We start from the raw sequence: 22,971 nt of genomic DNA, 5'->3' as shown, positions 1-22,971 counted from the left end.
GTCAGTCAGCCAGCTGCCTGCTCTCAACCAAGAACCCAGGCTCGGATGTGCCGAGCTTGATAAACCATCCTTGTGCATTTGGATCGACTTCAGACTCCTAGTGATTTCTGGGGATCTCAAAATCTAGGCTTACCACTTTGAGGTATGCAGAAACCCAGGCCATGGCAGCTGGCAAAAACCCAGGCCAGCTGCTCTGCAAGGGCAGAGATGATCCTAGCCCCCATAGGACCACAATCCACTTGCATAACTTGAGGTCCTCCAGCGGGAGCACAGAGATTCCAAGACATGCACAAGAACAGACAACGTGTGCAGCCTCACTCTGACGCACACCTGCCTGGGCACAGCTGAGGCCACAACTCTTTCCCTACTTCAGGCCCTAGATCCTCCCAGGGTGTGTCATTTCCAATGTACAAAATTCTGGGGCACCAAACCCAGGGGAGAATTTTGTTAGGTGACCTGTGGAAGCATCCTGCTAGTCTTCCTTATCAGCCACGTCCAGGTGAAGCTTGACGCCTGATATCAGAAGGGGGTCATTTCTGCTGAAAGCGAGAATGGAACAGAAAGGGCAATGGGTCACCATCCTCACTGATTCCCCTCTTCTGTCCCCAGCTGTCACTGACAGGCACCAATTTAGAGGGTTTCAAAATTTTAAATTTGTTATTTGATTTTTCTCTCTTTCTTTCTATCTGACAAATGCAGCCTGTTTATTACAATCAAGACAAGGACTTCTTGGGCACAGCACGATAGCTCAGTGCCTAAATCCTTGCCTTACACACGTTCAAATCACATGTGGACGCTCGTTCGTGTCCCAGCTGCTCCACTTCCCTTCGAAATCCCTGCTTGTGGCCTGAGGAAGCAGTGGAGGATGGTCCAAAGCCTTGGGACCCTGCACCCTTGTGGGAGACCCAGAAGCTCCTGGCTCCTGGCTTCAGACTATCTCAGCTCCAGTCATTATGACTGCTTAGAGAATTAACTAGTGGCCGGAAGATCTTTCTCTCTCTAAATCTGTCTTTCCGACAAAAATAAGTAGATCCTAAAAAAGCGAAAACAAAAACAAAACTCACTCACACAAGGCTGTTCTCCCACACGTGCCGAGTGCTGCTTCTCTGTCAGGAGCAAGTCACTTACTGAAAATCATTCCCAAGAAGAAGCGAAAATGCCACCAGTTTGCAAACATAACAGGTGATCCCAATGACAGATACAAAAGACAAGTTTCAAGCATTGTTCTAGATGACCGGGCAAACTGAACGCAGGAGGAAAGGTCCAGCGCTGACTCATGCTCTGGGGGCCCAATGCCTGCTCACGCTCCTGTTTGAATAAATAAATAACAAATAATTTTGGATTTGTTTTTATTATAAATCTTAGGGCCAGTGTGGTAGCTCTACAGGCAAGTCCTCTGACTGTGGGTGCTGGTTCTAGTAATGGCTGCTCTGCTTCCCATCCAGCTCCCTGCTGTGGCCTGGAAAAGCAGTGGTGGATGGCCCAAAGCCTTGGGACCCTGCACCCACATGAGAGACCTGGAAGAAGCTCTTGGGTCCTGGCTTCAAATCAGCTCTGGATGTTGCGGCCATTTAGGGAGTAAACTGGTGGATGGAAGCTCTGCTTCTCCTCTCTATAAATCTGTCTTTCAAATAAGTAAATCTTTATTTGAAAAAAAAAAATGTTGTAAACGAAGCTTTTAAAAATCAGGAAGGACTGGAAATATTTGAAGAATAAAGTTCACGCACTTGCTTCCCAGTGCCCTGGAGAATACTGCCAAGAGCCAGTGGTGGCGGGGGGGGGAGGGGTGTGTGTTCTTGCCAAGCCCGCAGAAAGCTGCCCATGTGATGGCAAGCCCTGGCCATGCACAGGGTGTTTGCCCATCAGCTGTCTTCTCCGACCACAAGACAAACAGCTAGATTTGAGTGACAGCAGGAAAGGGCCTCGTTCTTCTGCAGGACAGGATAGTTTAGCTTTATGTAATCTGTGAATCGAAAAGAAGAAAATTTACAAATACCTACAGTAGAATGAAGATAAAAATATTTACCAATAAGTACTACCAGTCAGTTTATGGGCTGTCAAGAAGAAATGTTACACCTTGAACACTTCCATCGGGGACGAGCAGACTCTGGGCTTCAGTGACCTACTTCCAAAGTCAGGACAAGATTTGAATCAACTCAAAGAAAGCAAAGGAAAGGAGAGAGACTCCAAATGGGAGATAGAGAAGAGCTGGTGATGCAGCACTGAGAGTTAAACCAATGCTACGACCCCAACATCCTAAATGGGAGCGCCGGGCCGGGTCCCGGCTGCCCTGCTTCTGATCCAGTTTCCTGCCAACGCTCCTGGGAAGTCACACTAGAGCAGCCCAAACACTTGGAGACTAGCCTACCTCATGGGGACGTGGGTGGTGTCCCTGGCTCCCGAGTGTGGCCCGGCCCAGGCCTGGCTGGTATACGTTATTTGGAGACACCCTGTAGTTGTCTCTTTTTTTCTTGCTCTTCCTTTCAGATGAATGAATGAACAACTCTTTAAAAGAAATAGAAAAAAGTGGTGGGCAGTTGGTCTGGTGGTTCTGGATTGGTTGGGAAGCCGGTGCTCCATATTACAGTGCCCTGGGACAGTGCCAGCTGTGCCTCTGATTGGCACATCCCGGGCAGCCACAGTGACGGCTCAAGGACTGGGCCTCCTGTCTCTCGATTAAGCCTGGCCCCAGGCCACTGCTGTGGCAGCAATGGAGAGTGAGCCAGAACACGGGCATTCTCTTTTCCTCTTTGTCTCTCTGCCTTTCTAAATAAAAGCAAATTTTAAAAAAAGAGAAAGGAAGGAATGAAAGAAAAAGAAATTCACACTTCCTAAGAAAAGATTTTTTTTAAGCATTTGGGTCAACTAATTTATAGCATGAAAAATAGAACTTTTAGGTGTGCAAGTATAATGAACACATTGAAATTATTCAACACTAAGTGTTAAGGTGTTTGAAATGTAGAATATGATTATTTTTGAGTGACTTTTTCAATGTGCTAATAATAGTAGTGTGCCCTATTTCTAATGAAATTAAATCCAGAAAATGAATCCATTGCCATTTGAAAAGTCTCAAGTGCCTGTTTTCAACTCTCAGCCATAACTTCCTATCAGACATTTTAATTTTAACATGGCCACTTAAAACACAGTTATTTTGTAAGTCAGGGCAGGCTCCGGGTGAAGCCAAGAATCCGGAGTGGAACCCACGCGTCCCACACGCGCACACGTAGAAGGAACCCAAGGACTTGAATCCTCAGCACTGCCAGGAAGCTGGAGTCAGAGCCAGGTTTTGAACCCAGGGACTTAAAAGTTAGGTCCAATGCTAACCCCTCCATTCTTATTTGAAAAAGCAAATAGAGGAAGTGAGGACTCTGCAGTGGAAGGAACACTCAAGGCTATGTCCTCTCGCCCTCCTTGTGACAAGACCTTGCATAGCTCCCGAAGCGAGGTTGCCCGCGGCACTGCCCTCCCGGCTCTCTTGGGAGCAGGTGCTAGTAGCCAAGTTGTATGAGGCTGGAAATCTCAGCGGATCCCTTGGGGGGCATGCAGACGGCACGGCTGGGGCACGACTGCCCCGACAGGCACACGAACGGCACAGCTGGGGCACAGCCACCCCGGCGGGTACACGGCTAGGGGATGGCTGCCTCTGGGGGCACGTGGATGGCACAGCAGGGGGACTGCTGCCTTGGAGGGCACGCGGATGGCACAAAACGGACACTTGAGCACATGAGGGAAAACAGACATCTTCTGGCACTTTCCTCCGTCCTCACCACGGGCTGTGCTCACAGCGACCTCAGCTCTTTCAAGCCCAGCAGCGGCTCTTTTAGAAGTCACATCCTTCTCAGATCCCAACTTAAATAAAGAGAGATTTGCCATTTGAAAATAACAACCAGGAGTTTATTCATGGATATGGTGAAATTCACCCACCGGAAGATGTGTAAAAAAAACTGCACGAAAGTAAAAATAAATAAAGCTGTTGCGAAGCAGCCTGGTTTACATGGTAGCTCCTCCCTCCCGACATAACACTTGGACAAGTGCCATCAGGGTTTTAAAGTGATTATTTATATTCAAATTACAGCTTTCCAACAAATCTAAGAAAAACAAACGGATTTGGTAAGAGGTTCGAAGCCTTCCACATTCGAGCTCGGTGTCCCCGGGGGCGGCCCTCGGCGGGCACAGCGATGACATACTCCTGCTTTCGCACAGAAGGCACTGTGATCCGAGCACGCCGGACACTCACCTGGCGTTGCGTCAGCTGTTCCACACCAGTGAACTCTTGGAAATGAAAAGTAATACGAAGTTCAGGACACAGTGCACTTTAATGACATACAGCATTTTAAAATCCTTCAGACAGCATCTGGGCAGTCTCTTAATGCAAGCCTGAATCTTCAAGCACATAAAATCTTTCTTTTTTTTTTATGCTTACATCACTGGAAAAAATACTCATTGCTAAACCCTGATATACATTCTTAGCCATTCTGCTCTTCTATCGCAGCCAGTGTTCATGAGGCAAACGTGACCCAGAGACTTTGTTCAAGTTCTCCTGTGAGGGCGTCGACACCCACGGTGGTCATTCTGTTTCTGTCTCCTTTTGTTCGGCACCTGTCAACAGACAGACAACCAGCGTTTGAATGCTTGTGCTGGCGGCAGGGCCCTCTCTGCCGGAGGTTGCTATGCCCAGCAACCTTGGGCAGGAGGCAGAGGCCCACTGCCATCGCCCATCTATCCTCCCCGGTGCTTTAATCAGTCTCATTCATGTTATCTTGTGATTCAAACTATTTCAGATTTACCACAAAAAAAGTATTCCATTCACAAAACTCGAGTTTTGTGTGCATTTCTGAGTGGAGAGGCAGAGTATCTCAGCTGAGAGTACTTAGTTAGCAAGATGTAAAAAGTGGCAAATTCCTATCTGGGTCAGCGGGGGGTGCAGCTATGCGCACACAGCAGCGTCCTGATGTTCCCAGCAGACACCAGACTACTGAGAGAACGGACAGCCTGTCCCAGGGAGAGGCCGACACTGCTTACCCACTGGACGCCCGGGGACGTGCAGGCTCGCTAGGACAGTCCAAGTCCGAACGTGAGCGACTGCTGACAATCTAATGAAGACGCACGCTGCACTCAGTGTCCTTTCAAAGGTCACCACTCTTTCACCAGAAATAATATTACATGTGGTCTTGAGGTTTACTTTATTGTGCCATTTTACTCACTGACTAGAGTTGCCACAACAATTGTACATATTTATGGGCTGCCAGGTGACATTTCTATGCATGGATAAGTTGCATGTTAAATAAATGTATCTATTTTCTCAAGAGCTTATCTCTATGCGATGAAAACACTCCCAGTCTTTTCTTCTAGCCTTTTTGGAATCTATAATGCATGCCCTTGAATCTAGATCCTCAACAGGGACTCATGGTCGCTACCATGTGAAAGAAGCACCTCTTACTGCTTAGCCCAGAAGCAGCGACCTGACAGGGCCATCCTGGGTCAAGTGTCTGTACAAACGGAACAGTTTTCACTCCTAATGTCTTGGGAGGGAGATGGGCCAGTATCACTCTGTCCATTCTATGCCCAAAGAAAGCGAGGCCGAGTGAGCTGAAGTCCTTCGGCCCACTGAGGCAGCTCTTGTGCAGGGCAAGCAGCATTTGCACTAATGGCGCTGTGCGCTCTGCGCCATCTCCCAGCATGCATCGGCCAGCTGGCTCCAGCTGCTATGTGGAGGCCTATCCTGACTCCTGCCAGCGTTCACCTGCCCTGCTGTTGTTAAGGGCACAGACCATTTCCCCCAACACTGAGTGCTAACTACACCATGTTCCAATAGGGAATTCCAGGCAGAATGCCTATTTTTGAGACGTGATTTGCACAAGCCATATGTACTTACTTTCTCTCCAGCTCAGAAACTGCTTTCTTCCCTGCACTAGGAGGGGCACAAGTTATTACTGGCTGAAGATTTTAAAGATCAAATCTGGAGGGAAACTTCAACTTATCCAATCTGCTCTGCTCATTCTTTCGCTTTGAGGCGAGAAGGTGTAGAGATCAGTCACCTGACTGGTTTACTCTGTTTGCAATGAGCTGGGCACAGGCACAGGTGAGCGCTGAAACACGGCTTGCCTGCTGGCTGAGCTGTGTGTCCTGGAGCAGGGCCAGCCACCCGGAAAGGGTTCCCACTGAAGCCCCATGTTCCAGGCTCACCTAGAGCAGAGCCCTTTTCTCATCTACACTGAGCTGCTGGGCGGTGCTTCCAGCTTGGGAATTTACAGGAATGTGATCAGCTGCTGCAGCTGCTACCCCTTCCGCTCAGTGCTGCCTGGGGGACTCCTCCACGGCTGCAGGTAGTTCTGCTGCGCATGTTCAACACCATACAGAGGTCCCGAGGGAACGGAACCCCGCACGTACCCATCCCTCCTCCAAAGGAACTTGGTTTTCTCCAGTTGTCGAATTTTGTGATGAATAACCTCACATTCACTTAGTTATGGATATTTTATGATTATGAAAATTACTGGGAATTTCAGGATCCCTAATAGCTGAAGCTTGAAAACCAGCAAACGAGAGCCCAGGTGTACAGTCTAATTCAGCAGGTGGTTCTGATGGAATAAATGGCGGGGGCGACAAGCTGTGGACAATGCCGATGCTGTTGGTCTGAGGCCACCTGTGAGAGCTGTGCAAGCATGTCACTCCCTTGGCAGTCTCATGTAGTAAGGTGGGTCCTTGCTGGTGGGGGACAGGGCTCCTTCAGGTTGGGTGTTTGTGGGTTACAGACTTATGGTGGTCTTAACTGAGCCTGGTGCATTTCCCAAGGAGAGAAGATCAATACTGGAGTCCAGGTATCACTTCATGTCTAACTCCAGAGGGTTCCAAGTGCTGGCCATGCCAAAGGCAGGGCAGCAGAGCAGCAGGAAAGGAAAAGAAGCAAGGGCTGGTGGCTTGGCTCCCCACAAGCTTGCCTCCTACCATTAAACACACGGCCGAGACGAGGGCCAGCACTGCCTTCCCTCCCGCTCTGCACTGCCTCATGGGGCCCTTGGGAGCCTGCTCATGTGATCCCAGCAGGAAGGAAGTCCACCCCCCTTCCATGCGACAGCTAATGTCACCTCCACAAGGAGTAATGAAGAAGAGCATTAGTATTTTGTTTTGTAGACTCAAAACAGTTCTAGGTTATTTTTAAGGGAAAGATGAAGCTCTCAATTGTCACAACCCCCAAAACTTCCCTTTGTATTTTCTCATTCCCAGTAGTTCTCAGAATACAGCAGAACTGAACTGGAGTGGAGACGGGCCTGAGCAATGTGGCATCGGGTTCTACCCAGTTCACTGCGGTACTGCTGGGCATGGGCAGGGAGGCTTCCAAGTTAGACCACTCAACCTCAGAGCAGAAGAGAGGGGAAACGGTTACCAGAGTCACACACACAGCCCGGATGAGGGCTACTCGGGCTGTGGCTGGGCTGGCTGGCTGGCCCCGCCCTCAGGGCAGCCTCTTACCTGCCGGGGTGAGGATGAGGGCCTGCAGAATGTCCGACAGGGAGATGATCCCCACGATGCTGTCTGCTTCGTTCACCACCACCAGCCGATGAACCTGGGCGCAAAAAGCAGGCTGCACCTTAGGGCCTACGTTAAGAAGATCCTGAGGTTTTAATCTCTTGAGAGCAAACAATGGGTTTTTAAAACAACACTGGAGGGGCTGGCGCAATGGCTCAACAAGCTAATCTTCAACCTGCAAGTACCAGCATCCCATATGGGTGCCACTTCATGTCCCAGCTGCTCCACTTCCCTGGTTGCCGCTTGTAGCCTGGGAAAGCAACAGATGATGGCTAGAGAGGCCTTGGACCCTGCACTGGTATGGGAGACCCACAGGAGGCTCCTGGCCTCAGCAGGCTCAGCTCCAGCTATTGTAGCCATTTGGAGTGAATCAACGCAGGAAAGACTTTTTCTCTGTTTCTCCTCTCTGTGGATCTGCCTTTCCAACAAAAATAAATCAATCTTAAAAAAAAAAAGCGGAAAAAAAGTCATTCGTGTGTTCAGACAATGACAACACGCTGCATGGACCATGTGGTTTCTGACTTTGCTCCTGGGAGTGGCCATCTGCTGGTGGTCTCTGACTGTGCTCCTGGCAGTGCAGTGCCCATCTGCTGGGTGGTATCTAACTGTGCTCCTGGCAGTGCCCATCTGCTGGTGGTCTCTGACTGTGCTCCCGGCAGCGCAGTGCCCATTTACTGGGTGGTCTCTGACTGTCCTCCTGGCAGTGCAGTGCCCATCTGCTGGGCGGTCTCTGAGAACTCTGAGCCAGCTGTGTCATGTTGAATTTTTACATTTGAGATTAGTGACCCAAAGCCCAGGGGGCACACTCTGGAGCTGTCTTCTCTTTGAGCAATATACCAATAATATTCCAGAGGACACACCATAATAAGGTGTAAACACAAGCTATTCCCTGCTGGCTGCTAGCAAGTCTTGTATACTGAGGGCACCTTGTGTGGAGGTAGCATGCTCATCGCAGGATAACGGGAGCACAGCCTGACCACTCTTACTCAACTGCTGCCCATGCAGGCCAGGAACAAGCCAGGTGTCAGCTGCCAACTTCACAGATCATTTTCACACCCTCATCACAGCCCTGAATGGAGCAAGGATGCAAGAAGGAGGCACAGGTGGAAATGCTGTTTTGATATTTTGTTTTTGGTGATACTTTTCATTTTATAGCTTGCTTTAGGATATAACAAACAAACAAAGCGATAATGTGATCACTATCCCGTCTACATAAGTTTCTCTTAAAAGTTTTCTCTAATACAATGTTTTAGATTCTTCAATAGCTCATGATCCAAATTTAATTATAAATATGAGTTAAAATGATGGCTCACATTTAGAATCAGAGAAGCCTTCACATTCTAGATCTTAAATGGTGCTTGGTAACTTAACGCAGGTGACCATCTGCCCTGGTGGTTAGGACGTCGGTGGGATGTCTGTAACGCTCAGAGTGCCGGGTTCAATTCCTGGCTCGCACTCTGGTTATCGCTCCAGCTGATGCAGACCTCAGAAGGCAGCAGGTATAGACTCCCTTGCTTGGGTTTTCTACTCACATGCCTGGGAGACACGCACTGAGCTCCTGGTATCTGCAGAGTGAACTGGTGGACGGATGGGAACTCTAACTCTGTATTTCTCTCTCTCTCAAATAGCAAGTCAACATTCAATAATAATTCAATCACCACTGGAACTACTGAAGGTCAAAGGGAATGGTCTCATGCTGAGACTTCAGCAAGTCCTGCTGGAGTGCAGTGACTGCACACGATCTGCCTTCGTCAGCTGCTGCTGAGTCCGATGCTACTCATGCTCCGTGTCCCGGGGAGCCTACAAGCCGGTGCTGTTTCCATCAGAGAGGTGAACTGACCCTCCCCGACAGACACTGACCACAGGGAAGCTGCTGAACTGACCCTCCCCGACGGACACTGATCACAGGGAAGCTGCTGAACTGACCCTCCCCGACGGACAATGACCACAGGGAAGCTGCTGAACTGACCCTCCCCGACGGACACTGACCACAGGGAAGCTGCTGAACTGACCCTCCCCGACGGACACTGATCACAGGGAAGCTGCTGAACTGATGCTCCCTGACGGACAGACACTGACCACAGCAAAACTAATAACTGGTTTTCACGTCCTTGTGAAGAATCATCTGGTAAAAGGATTTTAATAAGAAAATCAAGGTATCTGGCCTGCGATGCTTAATGGCATTTTTATTTTCCTCAGTAGCCTGTTCTGTATGACAATGCAGCTTTTACCATGCACCAGGGAGTTAATACAGACAATGGCCAAGAAAGGTGAAATTTTTTTTTAAGATTTACTTATGACTTATTTCAAAAACAGAGCATGAGAAAGAGAGACAATTTGATTAATTTGTTTTCTATGTTCTAGTTCAGACGAGATCGGGCGCGTTCAGGGTGGTATGGCCGTTCTAGTTCACACCCCAAACCACCACAATAGTGCAGTCTGGGCCAGGCCAAAGCCAGGAGCCTGGAAGTCCACCCTGGTCTACTGCATGAGTTGCAGGGGCCCAAACACTTAAGCTGTTTTGTTGCCTTGCAAGGGGCGGCAGCAGGAATGCTAGATTGGTAGCACAGTAGCTGGGACTTACAAATAGCACTCCAATATGGCTTGGTGGTGTTGTAAGCCACACCTCAATCCACTGGACCCGTAACTGTGACTCCGTAAGTCACTTTCTTTGTTGGTTGAACAGATCCTTATGCAATCAAAAAGTTGTGATTCTGACTATACTGGACAGGAAGGCTTGGAGGATCTTCCAGAATGCTGGCCCTTGATGTTGTATACCATTTTCCGTGTGATTTGCAGGAAGTCAGTTAAGGTCACCTGTTATTAGCCTAACAAATAATCAGGTACTTTGAATCTTGGATTGAACTCTTGTATTTATAACAGTAATAAAACAAACTTCTCACGAAATTGTGTTATCTAATTAGTAGCTGGTCCAGAAGGAACAGCGCTGAGTGACAAGCAGGACACTCCGACTCTAGTCTAACAAGGAAGGAATGCTTCTGGCAGTGTGCACACTGAATAAGACAGGTGACTTTTCTCACCTAACACTCCAGAGCTATACAAAGCGATGCCGGGAGTAAGGTAAAGGGCAATAACAATAAACTCTAGCTCCAGATCCTGACAGACTCCACTCTTACCCTCCAATTCTCTCTGAATAGAATCTCTGGAGAGGTGGACCAATGGTTGTAAAGAATGGCAAGTGTCACAAGGAATGAGCTTCTCCAGGGACCAACGCCTTTGCTGGGAAGGTTTGAGGATCCATCAGGATGTCAAGCCATCTCAGGAGCCTGGGGTTGGTTACTAAGCCTTGGACTATTATCTATATTAGGAAAGATATACGAGAGGGGGGGTGGTAGGTGGAGGAGAATATTACTTTGACTTAGAAAGTCTAGTTTTACTGATTAAGTGTTCATTTTGTTATAATCATGCACATTACACATTTAAATTTTGAATTAGTAAGTTCTGTAATGGAACTTGAAGCTCCCGGGCAACTTTCACCTTCTGAAGTACATTTAAACATTAAAATGTTTTTGGGAGGCAGAATGAGCAAGCTAGAGTGTGAGTATGGGCGGGAGTGTGCAAACATACATTCCTGTCTGTTGGCAACAAATGCTGGCAGCAGGCAGAGCTGGGCCAGGACAAGGCCCCTGGATGTCCCATGTGGGCAGCAGGGATACAAGTACTGAGCCATCACCACAGCTTCTCATGGGGAAGCTGGAGTGCTAACTGCCAGGCCCAATGCTGGCCCTTCTAAGTACACAGTTTTTAAACTATGACGCTATCCTACTAGTATATCTGAATCATCTATGATACCAGGACTAAAAGCACAATCAAGTGAACACACCTTTATAAATGACCCAAGTGTGCTAGCTTCTGGAGCAGAAGAGAAGGTGGGCTGCCTGACTTTGCAGGATGGCAGGCAGGCAGCCGGTGAGGCCCCCTTACCTCAGCTCTTACTATCCTGTCCACAATGGTCTCCAGTGTTTCCAGCTTATTGCACTTCACAACACCTTCAAAATACTGCGATCGGTGCTGCAGGGCCTGCGTCACTGTGATATCCAGGTTATTATATGTTTTTTCAGCAGCAAGATTCTGTAATAAAGTCACAGAATAAATTGTACTCTTTCATTTCAATTCTCATTAATGATCAAAATTAGCAAGTTTAAAAGCAACCTGATTTTTAAAAACTTCAATGTTAATGTGGTACCAATGTATATCAAAGTTCTCTTACACCTATCCGCATGCCATTAGCACTGTTATTTCATCAAATTATTGACATAGTTAAAAAATCTAATCCTATAAGACAGACCTTAATCATGAAGCAGTGCCGTCACATTCCGCTGAGACCTTTCTCCGCTCGTGCCCTCAGCCTCTATACTGTGTGGGAGTATAGCCTTCTGTGAAGGGTGACATGTGCCACAGGGCTAGGAAACCTGCGCTGATGGGCTCTCCCAGGGAGCTCCCCGGGGAACAGAGCTGCTTCTGGGAAGGTTGTGGGGGATTCAGCAGACCCATGGCCCATTCACAGTGCAGGAAAAGAACCGGCAAGTGCTACAGCACTCAACAGCTTCTCAGGGTTCCGATAGACTCCATCAAAAACTCCGCACAAACTTTGTGGTGTCTATTATATAACAACAACAAAACTAAGGGCTGAGACCACCGCAAAAAGACATTTAATGTGGGAGGATAATCCTGCAGCAAACAATGGTATGAACATCCGGGGATATCAAAGCATCTGTTTCCATTCTCAGAATGAGTCAAACTCTAAGCAAGCCCATTTACAAAGGGTGGGCGGGGGAAGGGCACCCAACGGAAAGGCACCACATCAACAGCCAACACAGCAGATCTAAATGAGGGGCTCAACTGAATCACCTCTTAACTCTTCTTAACATATAATGTTAATAAAATATTTGCTCCCTTTAGAACAGGGGTTTCCAGGCAGCAAGCAAAGGGGTATATGTAACAAGGGACCCAAACAGGATGCAGGTAAAATAGAGGAACTTTCACACAGAAATGTTGTAGTGATGGATACAACACACTGAAAAGACAGTCTTAAGATGCTATTAATGCGTAACTCCTTGCTAAACCAAGGAACGGTAACTCACGATTACTATAAAGAAGTCACAGAATTCTCTGATAAGATTCCAACACTCCAAATAGGAGTTATTAAATAAGAAATGAGCAGAAACATAAGAACAGATTTAAATGAGCATATTTTAAAATGAATCCTAAATGACAGGTTTAAAAACAATTAAAAATACTTACAATTACATCAAATTTGGAATAAATATCTACAACTTTTCCTAAAAATGAAAATATATGTTAGAAAAATATCTTAGGAACAAGAAAAAGAACTCATTTTAAATCAGTCTTAACTAGAAGATTCTTGAGGATTAAACACTGACAAATAAATTTGTTTTTAAATAGGGAATCAGATCTTACTGAAAATTTGAAAATAAGGTGGTTTAAAATCTCTAGGATGCTGAGTGCTCCTTGGAGCACCATGTATCTGCCAGCATGAAATCTTCATTCCTCCCTCTTAGCTGGCAGGCCGGGCATCTCACAGCCCTTTTAACCCAACTGTTCCTGTCCCACAGGAAGGCCAACACACAAACCTGACTCATCCACCACAGGCAGGGCTGACACTCGTCTTTCCACGAATATGTTCAAGGCCTTGATGATCGGAGTGTCTGGGTGTATGAAGGCAATGTTGTGGTACGTTCCTATTCCGAGCTCATCCAGGTTCTGCTTCATGAAGGCAGGCTTTGGCATATCAGACATCTAGGCAAGGAGATACATACAAATGTTGTAGAACAACGACAGACCCTTCGCTCAAACGTCCAATTTCAAAGAGAAACTATGTCCACCAAATCAGTCTTTTCTAACAGCCTATTGGGAAGCCTGAGTTCATACGAGAATGTTATATGTAAGGACAGAGAGCGTCTTTGGCCTGGCTGCACCTCTGCTAGCGGCCTACTGGTGATGAAATACAGCCAAGCGTTAACACTGCAACACGTTTTCCTCCTCCTTTCCACTCACTGAAGTAGAAAGAAGAGAGCTACCTGGTCTATTTGCGAACACAGGACCTGTGGGCCACCAGGAAGCCAATTAATTCTTCCTTAATTCCCCGTGGGAAGCTCCCGCCCCTGCCTGCAGTGTATCACAGCATTTATCAAGGAGCCACATGTTTCCAACCTCACGGCACATGACCGGGCTGGCTGAGCGCCACTAGGCTAGTCTGCACTCCATCCCACCTCCACACCCTGAATTCTCCTTGGAGGACTCCTATTTCTGTCTGCTCGGAACAAAGTACAAGCCAACCAAACCGAACGAACAGAACCTTTAACGAGTAACTTTTCTTTTCATGGGCCGTTTTCAAGCAGGAGGGGTAAGTCAGAAGAGAAAAGTGTAGGGTCATGTTTGACTATAACAAAATAAGGTCTACTGTTTCAAAATCCACCTTTTATAAAGGGTACAGTCGATTCCATCCTCCTGGTGTACCTTATAATTATCAGGAAAAGATGAACAATTAGAAGAAACAAAATGTTCAAGTCAAAGAGCTCATCAATATTCAAATCATGAGAATCCTAGAAATTTAGAGAAAAAAAAAGAAAGAAAGACCTATTAGAGGTCATCTAGTCCATGTCAATATAGGATCATTCCCTGTTCTATACTGTAGGCGCAGGCAAACTTTCAAATGTCTTGAAAGGTAATGCTACCTTTTCGCAGAAGTCATCATAATTCAAAAAATCAGGCTCTGAAATGCATTGCTTCAACTGTATTTTTTGTCTGACAACCTGTGGTGGAATATTCTAGTAGTAGGATTCTAATTACCATATTGACCCAAATATAAGGCAGTACCAGGACGGTACCATCGCTCTCTTTTTTAAAGAAGAGGAAGTTCTAAAGTAGCTTTGTAAAAGGACAGTCTCAAACGATATCTTCTGTGTGCTAGCACAAGTGGTCTTGCTTGGAAGTTGAGAGCCACTGGGTCTGAACCCTGTGTGGCTTAGGCCTGTTTCTGAGGCAGGTGCCTGTGTGCTGGAGGTGATACAGATGCTCACTTCCTGCAGCCAGAGTGTGTGTGTGTGAACACACAGATGAGGTCAAGACTGTGGCTGCACAATCAGAAAGCTTGATTCAGATCCTGGCTCCACCACTCACCAGACATAGAACCTGGGCAAAATTACTTCAACTTGTCTAGTTGTGTCCCCTCTACAACCTGATAGGGTAGTGGCAAGATTTATCAACGTAAACTGCCTGGGACAATGCTGGACACACGGTCATCACCAATGAGGACACATTAGTTTTCATGAAATGAATACATACCTTCACTCTGCCCCCTCCAGCTAAACCTCAACTGTTAATTAAGGCTACTGCACTCCAGACATAACATCTGATAAGCAATCAGTAAACAATACATCCCTAGTTGCTTTTTTCCTAGATTATGCATTTATTGAATATTTTGGTTTTATTTTTATATTTTTTGGAAATTGTCTATTTTCCTTCTTAATATTATTTGCACATGTAAACTACTAAAATACAGGACTGTTTGATCAAAGAGATATTTCCTTCAATCACTAAACCTATGTGCTTCTATCAACAAAAGTGGCGTTCTATGGGCTCAAGTCTAGACTTCAGGGCAGAATCCTAACTCTCAAAGGAGTTAGACTGGAAAGCTATTTTAGTTCCTTCAGGGAAGCTGTGGAGGAGAAAATGGAAAGCTAATTTTAGTGAAATTTAGTATCTATCACACTCTTTTTTTAAAAAATGAGTCTTCTCCAGATTACCTCTTGTGAACCATCAGTGCCTCCTTCTGGGTCCATCTGACAGATGACTCAGAACCTTCAATGCAGTGCATGTCATTGAGAGAGGAACATAGGCCCCCTTGTAAACACCCTGTTCTTCGGGGGTCTTAAACACAGTCTACCAAAAGGCTCTAGGTTTGGATGGCGGTGAGCCAGCTCATCGTAGAGACAGGTGAGAAAACCTGCAGATAACACAGGCCGATGTGGACCAACACGGGAGTGTTGCCAACATGGTATTTGCTGTGGGCTTTTCTGCTGTTTGGTTTACACCAAGATAATCCTGGGGATAGTATTTTAGAACACATTTCTAAATCTATGACACCAATAAACACATCATAAAATAATTTTTGCTCTAAATATTGGCTCAGTTTTTTGTGTACCAGTCTTTAAATAGACTACTTTGCGAATTGCTTTATTTCCCCCTCATATATTATATGATAAAAGTTTAATTTAAATAGACAATCCCAAGTGTTTCTTTATTGCTGATAGTTGCAGTGAAAGGTGATTGCTTTTGACCCGAAATCAACTTTGAGAATGTACAATTCAAACAGCAGTAAGCTGAGGGACTGAAGGGCAGAAATGGAGACTTCGAAACTAGCAGTGTCTTGGACTGAGAGTCACAGCAGCCAGCTAACCTGAAGCAGATCTGTTCAAGTAAGTGCAACTACGTCTGGAGAAACACAGAGAACTACTTACAAAAAGCTGGAGGAACTTGAGGATTCTTTTGTGGGTTAGTATATAAAGTGCATTCCCACTGATGGGGTCGATAACTGGCAATCTGTGGATTTTATTTTTGATCAACGAATATACAGCATCGAAGAGGCTGCGGGAAGAGCCAGGAAAGGTGTTAGGACACTTTATGGACAAGTGGAACACCCTGGAGCATCCCTGCCTTACGGCATTTCCTTGTCTTGCTAGCACAACAAAAGGCTCATCAATTGAAAATAGTTATTTTGGAAAATTTCTGAATTACTATTATTTACAATTTGTTAATGTATATGAAAGACAAGTATAAGCAAATCTCTCGGGAGTCTTTTTTTGATGCATTCAGGATTTTATTTGAAAAACGACAACACCTAAACCTTAGGGAAACCAGCAGCCTGGTTTTTTGAACCACAGAAAAGGTCCAGCTCTGGGCTCCCAGATGGTGTGAGCAGTGATGCCCACTGTGCCTCTGTGCTGGCCCAGCAGGCCCTGCCCTGCTGACACTGCCCACCAGAAGGCTGCTGTTAACAAGATGATCAAAATAAGCATTTTACTTGTTTTCTAGTGTGGGTCACTTCCATCCGATGCCCTTGATTATGAAGGACAGGCTGGAAGACTATAGGGGGAGCAGCCTACTCGCCAAGCACCGGGACCCATGTCTAACAGACATTCATTCTATAACCTCAGTGTGGGTCAGAATTGCTGGCTGAGCTGTTTACATATGTGCTCCTGGGCACTACTGATGGGACAGAATGGGGAAAAGCCCAAGAACTGGCAACCTTAACACGCTCCCCAGCCTGTGCTGCAGGTGGCCTGAGCAGGGTGGACACGTGTTGGGTTGCCACTGATCCTCTGCACCAACAAGGTCCTTACTAGGCTGGATTTAGTATTTAACATGAAGGCATCTGGGGTCCCACTTAGACTGGAGAACATGTTTGTTTATCTGTCTGTTTCCATTTATTCATCAAGGTAATGAAACATAAAATATGAAAGCTTTCAAAGGAAAAAACTACAAGTTTACCTTGCATCTGGAGATATATTCACTAAAGGCTTAAATGTTTCTTGTAAATAAAGCTCTGTATTTATAGAAAGAAAACACGTAGTTAGTAATGCATTTGCTGTTTCTCTTTACTCCATCAATTCAAATATCCTTTAGTTTACAGATAGTAATTAAAAATCAAAACAATTTAATTTATCCACAACTACTATGTTAATTATAGTTATGGCTGTTTTACACAACCTCCAAATTGTTTTTTGGGGATGCAACCCTTGAAGAAAAATTACATAAAAAACAATTTTAACAACAAATTTTTATAAAATCAGGAAAAACAAAACACCAAAAAACCCCCAAGCGTCAGGAAATCTGATAAAATAAGAGCAATACCAGCAGAGGTCACTAGAATGCTACCAAGTTAACATCACTCTCAAGAAATGCCAGACTCTCTTACGGGTGCTGCTCTGCTTCCCACCCAGCTCCCTGCCTGTGGCCTGGGAAAGCAGTAGAGGATGGCCCAAAGCCTTGGGACCTGCACCTGTATGGGAGACCTGGAAGAAGCTCCTGGCTTCGGATCAACTCAGCTCTGGCTGTTGGAGCCACTTGAGGAGTGAGCCAGCAGATGGAAGATCTTTCTCTGTCTCTCCTTCTCTCTGTGTATCTGCCTTTCCAAGAAAAAGAAATAAATCTTAAAAAAAAATTTTTTTTTCTTTACTTTGAAAGGCAGAGTTAGGAGCAAAGGAGAGAGAGACAGATGTTCCATCCACTAGTCTACTTACCAAATGGCCACAATGGCCGGAGCTGGCCAGGCTGAAGCCAGGAGCCTGGGGCTTCTTCCAGGTTTCTCATGTGGGTGCAAGGTCCCAAACACTCACACAATCCTCCACTGAGCACCTATGCTCATTACGGGGAGCTGGACTGGAAGTGGAGGAGCTGGGTCTCGAGCTGCTCACATAGGATAACAGTGTCTCAGGTGGAGGTTTGCTACATCACAACGCCTCCCCAAACTTTGTTCTTTAAATGTTCTTAGGTTTTATCCTAGCAATTTAATGCTCCAACCCTATTTTGGCATACAGACATTTTCTTTGTAAATCTATTTACTAGATTTCTAAATAGAAGGTATTCAAGAACACCATGCATACAAGGTCACAGTGCATATCAACTTAATCCTTGGTCTAACAGTACTTGCATAGGAGAGCTTCATAAATTACATGCATAACTTACACAACTGTTTCATAATAGGCTTTATGGTTTCTGTATTAAACCAATTTGTTCAGCTTGCTTTGATATAGCCATGTAATAAATCAAATATGTTTCCTGGAAACTTTCACATCACATGGAGTTTAAAAGGCCCATGGAACTTTAGAAGCCTGGAAAGGTTGCTCAGGTGGCACACCCAGGGATAAAGGTTGTGTATCCTGTCCTGCATACCATGGTTTATAGAGCCAAACTTCTGGGTTTCGAACTCCAAGCTCTACCTTAGTGGGTCCTCTTCAAAGGCTTCTCCACGTCACACTGCCTGGGTCCCTAGAGAGGCTCTGCCCTCTCAAATTCCCTTGAAGTGTCTCATTTAGATCAACAATCTAATCTCACAATCATGGAATGAGAATTCTTAAAAAAAAAAATGGTTCCACTGCAAAAAAAGTGTTAGGACAATGAAGGGTGAACAGTAACGTGACAAATAAGAGAGCAGTCTTGAAGTTATTTCCATGTTCTTTGGCTCAAATCATCTAGTTGAAAGGTCACCTGCTCTCAGGTTTCTCCATAATTCATAAATAATTCAGTTCAGGCAAGAACAGATGCTGGCTTTCGTTAAACTTAGGATTGCCTTGGTGCGTTCTGGAGGTGACACTTCCTGGGGCAGTGTCGTAGGCTTGCTTCGCTTGTCCATCTCGCTAGCCCCAGCCCTTACACCTGCCCTTCAATGCTGCCAGGACCCCCCATGTGAACGGCATTTACAGTAGAGCAGTACACTTCCAACTAGAGTGCTCTAAGTTCCATTTTATTAACTCAGTACACAGAATGGATTTCTGACATGAAGACACGCTCTGCACAGTAAGTACAACATCTTCCCTTCATATTAAAAGGGCTTTTAGTACCCACAGTGCTTACCCCTCCAAGTTTCAATCTTATGCTCCTCTAATTCATATATCTGTACCTGAAAATAAAAATTCTTATTTACAAACATTAAAATACACAACATAGGCATAAATAATACTAGGAAAAATGCAATAAAACATAGCTTTCTAATGGCATTTTCTGTTCATAATTAGAAAATGAAGAGAAACACAGAGGAACAATATATCCTAAAGTTTTAAGAAAAACTGCTGTGGGCCTGGTGCAGTGGCTGAGTGGCTAAAGTCCTTGTCTTGAATACACTGGGATCCCATATGGGTGCTGGTTCTAATCCCAGTGGCCCGCTACCTATCTAGCTCTCTGCTCGTGGCTTGGAAAAGCAGTCAAAGACAGCCCAAAGCCTTGGTTTCTTGCACCTATGTGGGGGACCTGGAAGAGCTACTGGCTCCTGATTTCAGATTGGCTCAGCTCCAGCCATTGCAGTCAGTTGGGGATGAATCATTGGACGGAAGATCTTTTTCTCTGTTTCTCCTCCTCTATGTATATCTGACTTTCCAATAAAAATAAATAAATCTTAAAAAGAAAAAACCGCTGTATGCTGTTTTTCAGAAAGTTTGATATAATAAACTATAGCTGAGATCTGTTGTGGGGAGATTGGGCTTTTTTCCCCCCCCAAAATTTTTAAATCACACTTTTTGTTATTGTAAAAGAGATGTAATCATGAAACAGAAAAGTTGTTGTATGTAAGAAATCAGGCCTCTGAAAGAAATGCCACGTCCTTACAGTGTTTGTTGAAACCTCCTTCTTGAGCTTACAAAACCTTATGAAGAAACTCATTTTTGTATTTTATGTAGGAACTTAGTTATTGGAGAATACTGACCACGACACATAACACAGTATTAAATGGATTTATTTAATTATACCTTTTAGATTCCTGAAGTAATACTATTAAATAATTAAAGTATTTAATTCTGTTCTTTCCCAGCCTTATAAACCAACAAAAACTACAACCAAGGGGGAAGAATGCCAAGCATGGCAGTGGCTGGTGAAGGGCAGAGATGGTTTTCCATCTCTGTTAGGGAACAGTTGGACTGTGTGCCAGGGTGCTCCACTACCACCATCAGTCAGGAACAATCTTCTCCTAATTGGCAGAAAGATGTCAAAACTGAATCTCTGCAATTTAAAAATTCACATATTTGAAATTACGAAGTAGACTTCTAAGGGAGAGAGACAGAGATCTTCCTTCCATTTACTGTTCATTCCCCCAACGGCCACAACAGCCAGATCTGGGCCAGCCTGAAGTCAGGAGCCACCAGCTTCCTCCTGGTCTGACCCAGTTGGCAGGGGCATAAGCACTAGGGTTATCTTCCAATGCCTTTCCAGGAGCATTAGCAGGAAGCGGGTCTGCAAGTGTAGCAGCCGGGACTGGAACCAGCACCATGATCTGGGATCTGGTGTCACAGTCACCAGCTTAGCCCACTGTGGCCACAATGCCAGCCTGTGTGCATTCTTGTGCTGAAACTGCTGGGTAACCACACCAAGCTCTACAGAGGACATTCTCAGGCCTGCAAAGATAAATTTTATCTCTATGGGGCGGGAGGTGGAAGGGGGGGGACACACTGCTAGGTCAACTCTCTTGGTAAGAGTTGGTGGAGGGTAGGACTTGCTTTGTTCAAAGTCCTATGCAGCTTATCAACCTGCAACATACCCATTATGCTGCTCATTTCAAGCAGAGTGAAGTCAGTGAAACTTACAGAACAGCTACATAGCACATAAGTACATACAAACCTGCTAACCTACAGAATTTTGAAACATGAATAAAGAATCTGTTATGTTGTTTTTCTTAAAAATATCTTCTTCAAGCACAACTATATGATTTATGATAAAGCTGTTTGCTAGATTTGGCAGTCTTACATACTTTACATGCATTTGGAAAGACAACCACCACTACTACCAAAAAAAAAAAAAACAAAGGAAATCTTAAAACACACACACACACACCCCTCTGCACACACCCTTACACACATACACCCCCCCACACACACACACATCCTTACACATAAAACAGGCAGACAGCTCCAATTACCAAAATACTAACAGTAAGGATGCTATTAACTTACCATAGGTGATTTATAGTATCTATGTAGTATATTTATGAAATCTGTAATGGTTAGCATTCCTGAAACAAACAATTATGTGTTAAAAATAAAACAAGAACACATGAAAGGAAAATTTCAAATGACATGTTTACTCTATAAGCTTTTAAAATCTATTTGAAGATATCAAGCATAGCTTAATACACAATTATTACTTAAAACTATCATTACTGTGCTAACTATCTAACAGCTGGTACATACAGGAATTAACCAGAAAATTTCGCAAATCAAAAAAGAAAAGTTACTAATTATAATAAAATTTCAAAAATAACTAACTACATGTAGATCATTTAAAAGGCAATAAAAACCAACATATGAGAACCCTTTCCGTGAAGAACTTAACCTGGAAGGGGAGTCAGCCATAAACAGACAATTCCCACATGAGATGATGGGTAATGACGGAGGCAGCAGCAGCCCCGCCTCCCAGGATGTGTAGGCACAGACAGGATGGCACTGTAGCAGTCCCGACTGACTCTCATTTTCAGTGGCCTCGCAGTGAGTCATCACACCTCATCTGTCCTGTCAAAAGGCTTGCCCTGGGAGATGAGTAGGGCAGCCAGGAAGGCACCCACACCCTGGCTGCCTGAGGACATGGTGGCTAGCTTAAGTCTCACCAGGACAGCCTGTGTGGACTCTGGCTTAAAGCACACAGGTACCCAACAGCTGTGGGACCTCAATAAAAGGAGCTCAAAGTCCAGCGGGGTCTTACATGTCAGGGGTCTTACTAGTGGCAACCCTTGACCTAGTGCAGAAAAGAACATTCCTGAAGGCACCTAAGCCTTTCCTAGGGCATCCACAAGGACGCCGGAGGCTCTGCGTGGCAGATTCCCCATTTCACTGTTGCCCAGGCCCAGGCTGCTTACCTACAAAACTCTGCTTCTTACTCTCCCACAGCGGTGCTGCTCGGACACCGTTGGCTACCAACGCAAAGAAGGCCTTCTTAACCTAAAGGAAACCAGAAGGCAACAGCAGCTTTGAAAGGCCGCACAGGAGGAATACACACACTTTCAATGGAACAACTCAATCAAACCCACCAGTGTGCCCTGCAAGGGTAGGTTAGGTAAGTCTGATCAGCTAAAAAGAACTGAACACCATTTGTTAATTAGCAAAAATCCTCTTGTGTTATACCTAACTGAGGAATATAGGGATTGGAGATTATTTTTTGAGCCGGAAACAATGCAATTAACTTAAACTTTTTTTCCCATTGTATTTAAAGATCACATAGACACTTTATATATGTGAAACCATACAAAGTTATTAAGCTGTCTTATTTCTCCTACATGTATTTTTTTTTTAAATTTACCTTTGCCAATCCTTTATTATTATTATTTATTGCAAAGACAGAGCTAAATAAAGATAGCTGTCTTCACCAGTGACCACAATGGCCAGGGCTGGACTGGACCAGGCTGAAGCCAGGAGACAGGAGCTTCATCAGGTCTCATGCGGGTTCAGGGCCTCAAGCAGCGGGGACATCTGCTGCTGCTTTCTCAGGTTACATCAGCAGGGAGCTGGATCAGAAGTGGAGCAGTCAGGACTTGAACCAGTGCCCACATAGGATGCTGGTGTCACAGGCAGTGGCTTAACCCACTATGCCAGCCCCTTTCAGTCCTTTCTGAAGGATGATTTTGCTGGATATCCACTGTAGGCCAGTCAGGTCTTTTTCTCTTAGCTTCTTACAGCTTTTTTTTTTTTTTTTTTTTTTTTA

The 22,971-nt window shown here is 45.2% G+C and overlaps 1 protein-coding gene across 6 annotated transcripts in view; it reads right to left on the bottom strand.

The window, feature by feature from the left end:
- Window positions 1-3,876: 3,876 nt before the first annotated feature.
- PRKAG2 (protein kinase AMP-activated non-catalytic subunit gamma 2) overlaps window positions 3,877-22,971 on the bottom strand; it is a 215,863-nt gene continuing 196,768 nt past the window's right edge. For all 6 annotated transcript variants that reach the window (XM_041002353.1, XM_041002351.1, XM_041002352.1 and 3 more), the window contains 10 exons: window positions 22,130-22,211; window positions 21,231-21,289; window positions 19,147-19,192; window positions 17,062-17,116; window positions 16,032-16,158; window positions 13,143-13,308; window positions 12,793-12,830; window positions 11,473-11,619; window positions 7,471-7,564; window positions 3,877-4,599 (listed from right to left, as the gene is read on the bottom strand). In XM_041002353.1, coding sequence (XP_040858287.1) covers window positions 4,568-4,599; window positions 7,471-7,564; window positions 11,473-11,619; window positions 12,793-12,830; window positions 13,143-13,308; window positions 16,032-16,158; window positions 17,062-17,116; window positions 19,147-19,192; window positions 21,231-21,289; window positions 22,130-22,211 — 846 coding nt within the window. In that variant the 3' untranslated portion in view covers window positions 3,877-4,567. The remainder of the gene's footprint in view (window positions 4,600-7,470; window positions 7,565-11,472; window positions 11,620-12,792; window positions 12,831-13,142; window positions 13,309-16,031; window positions 16,159-17,061; window positions 17,117-19,146; window positions 19,193-21,230; window positions 21,290-22,129; window positions 22,212-22,971) is intronic.

This window comes from Ochotona curzoniae, unplaced genomic scaffold, assembly GCF_017591425.1.
Source record: "Ochotona curzoniae isolate NIBS_2020 unplaced genomic scaffold, NIBS_Ocur_1.0 scaffold_2476, whole genome shotgun sequence".
NCBI classification, from domain to species: Eukaryota; Metazoa; Chordata; class Mammalia; order Lagomorpha; family Ochotonidae; genus Ochotona; species Ochotona curzoniae.
Note: the sequence above shows the minus strand (reverse complement) of the source record. Positions and strands in the feature narration are given on the sequence as shown.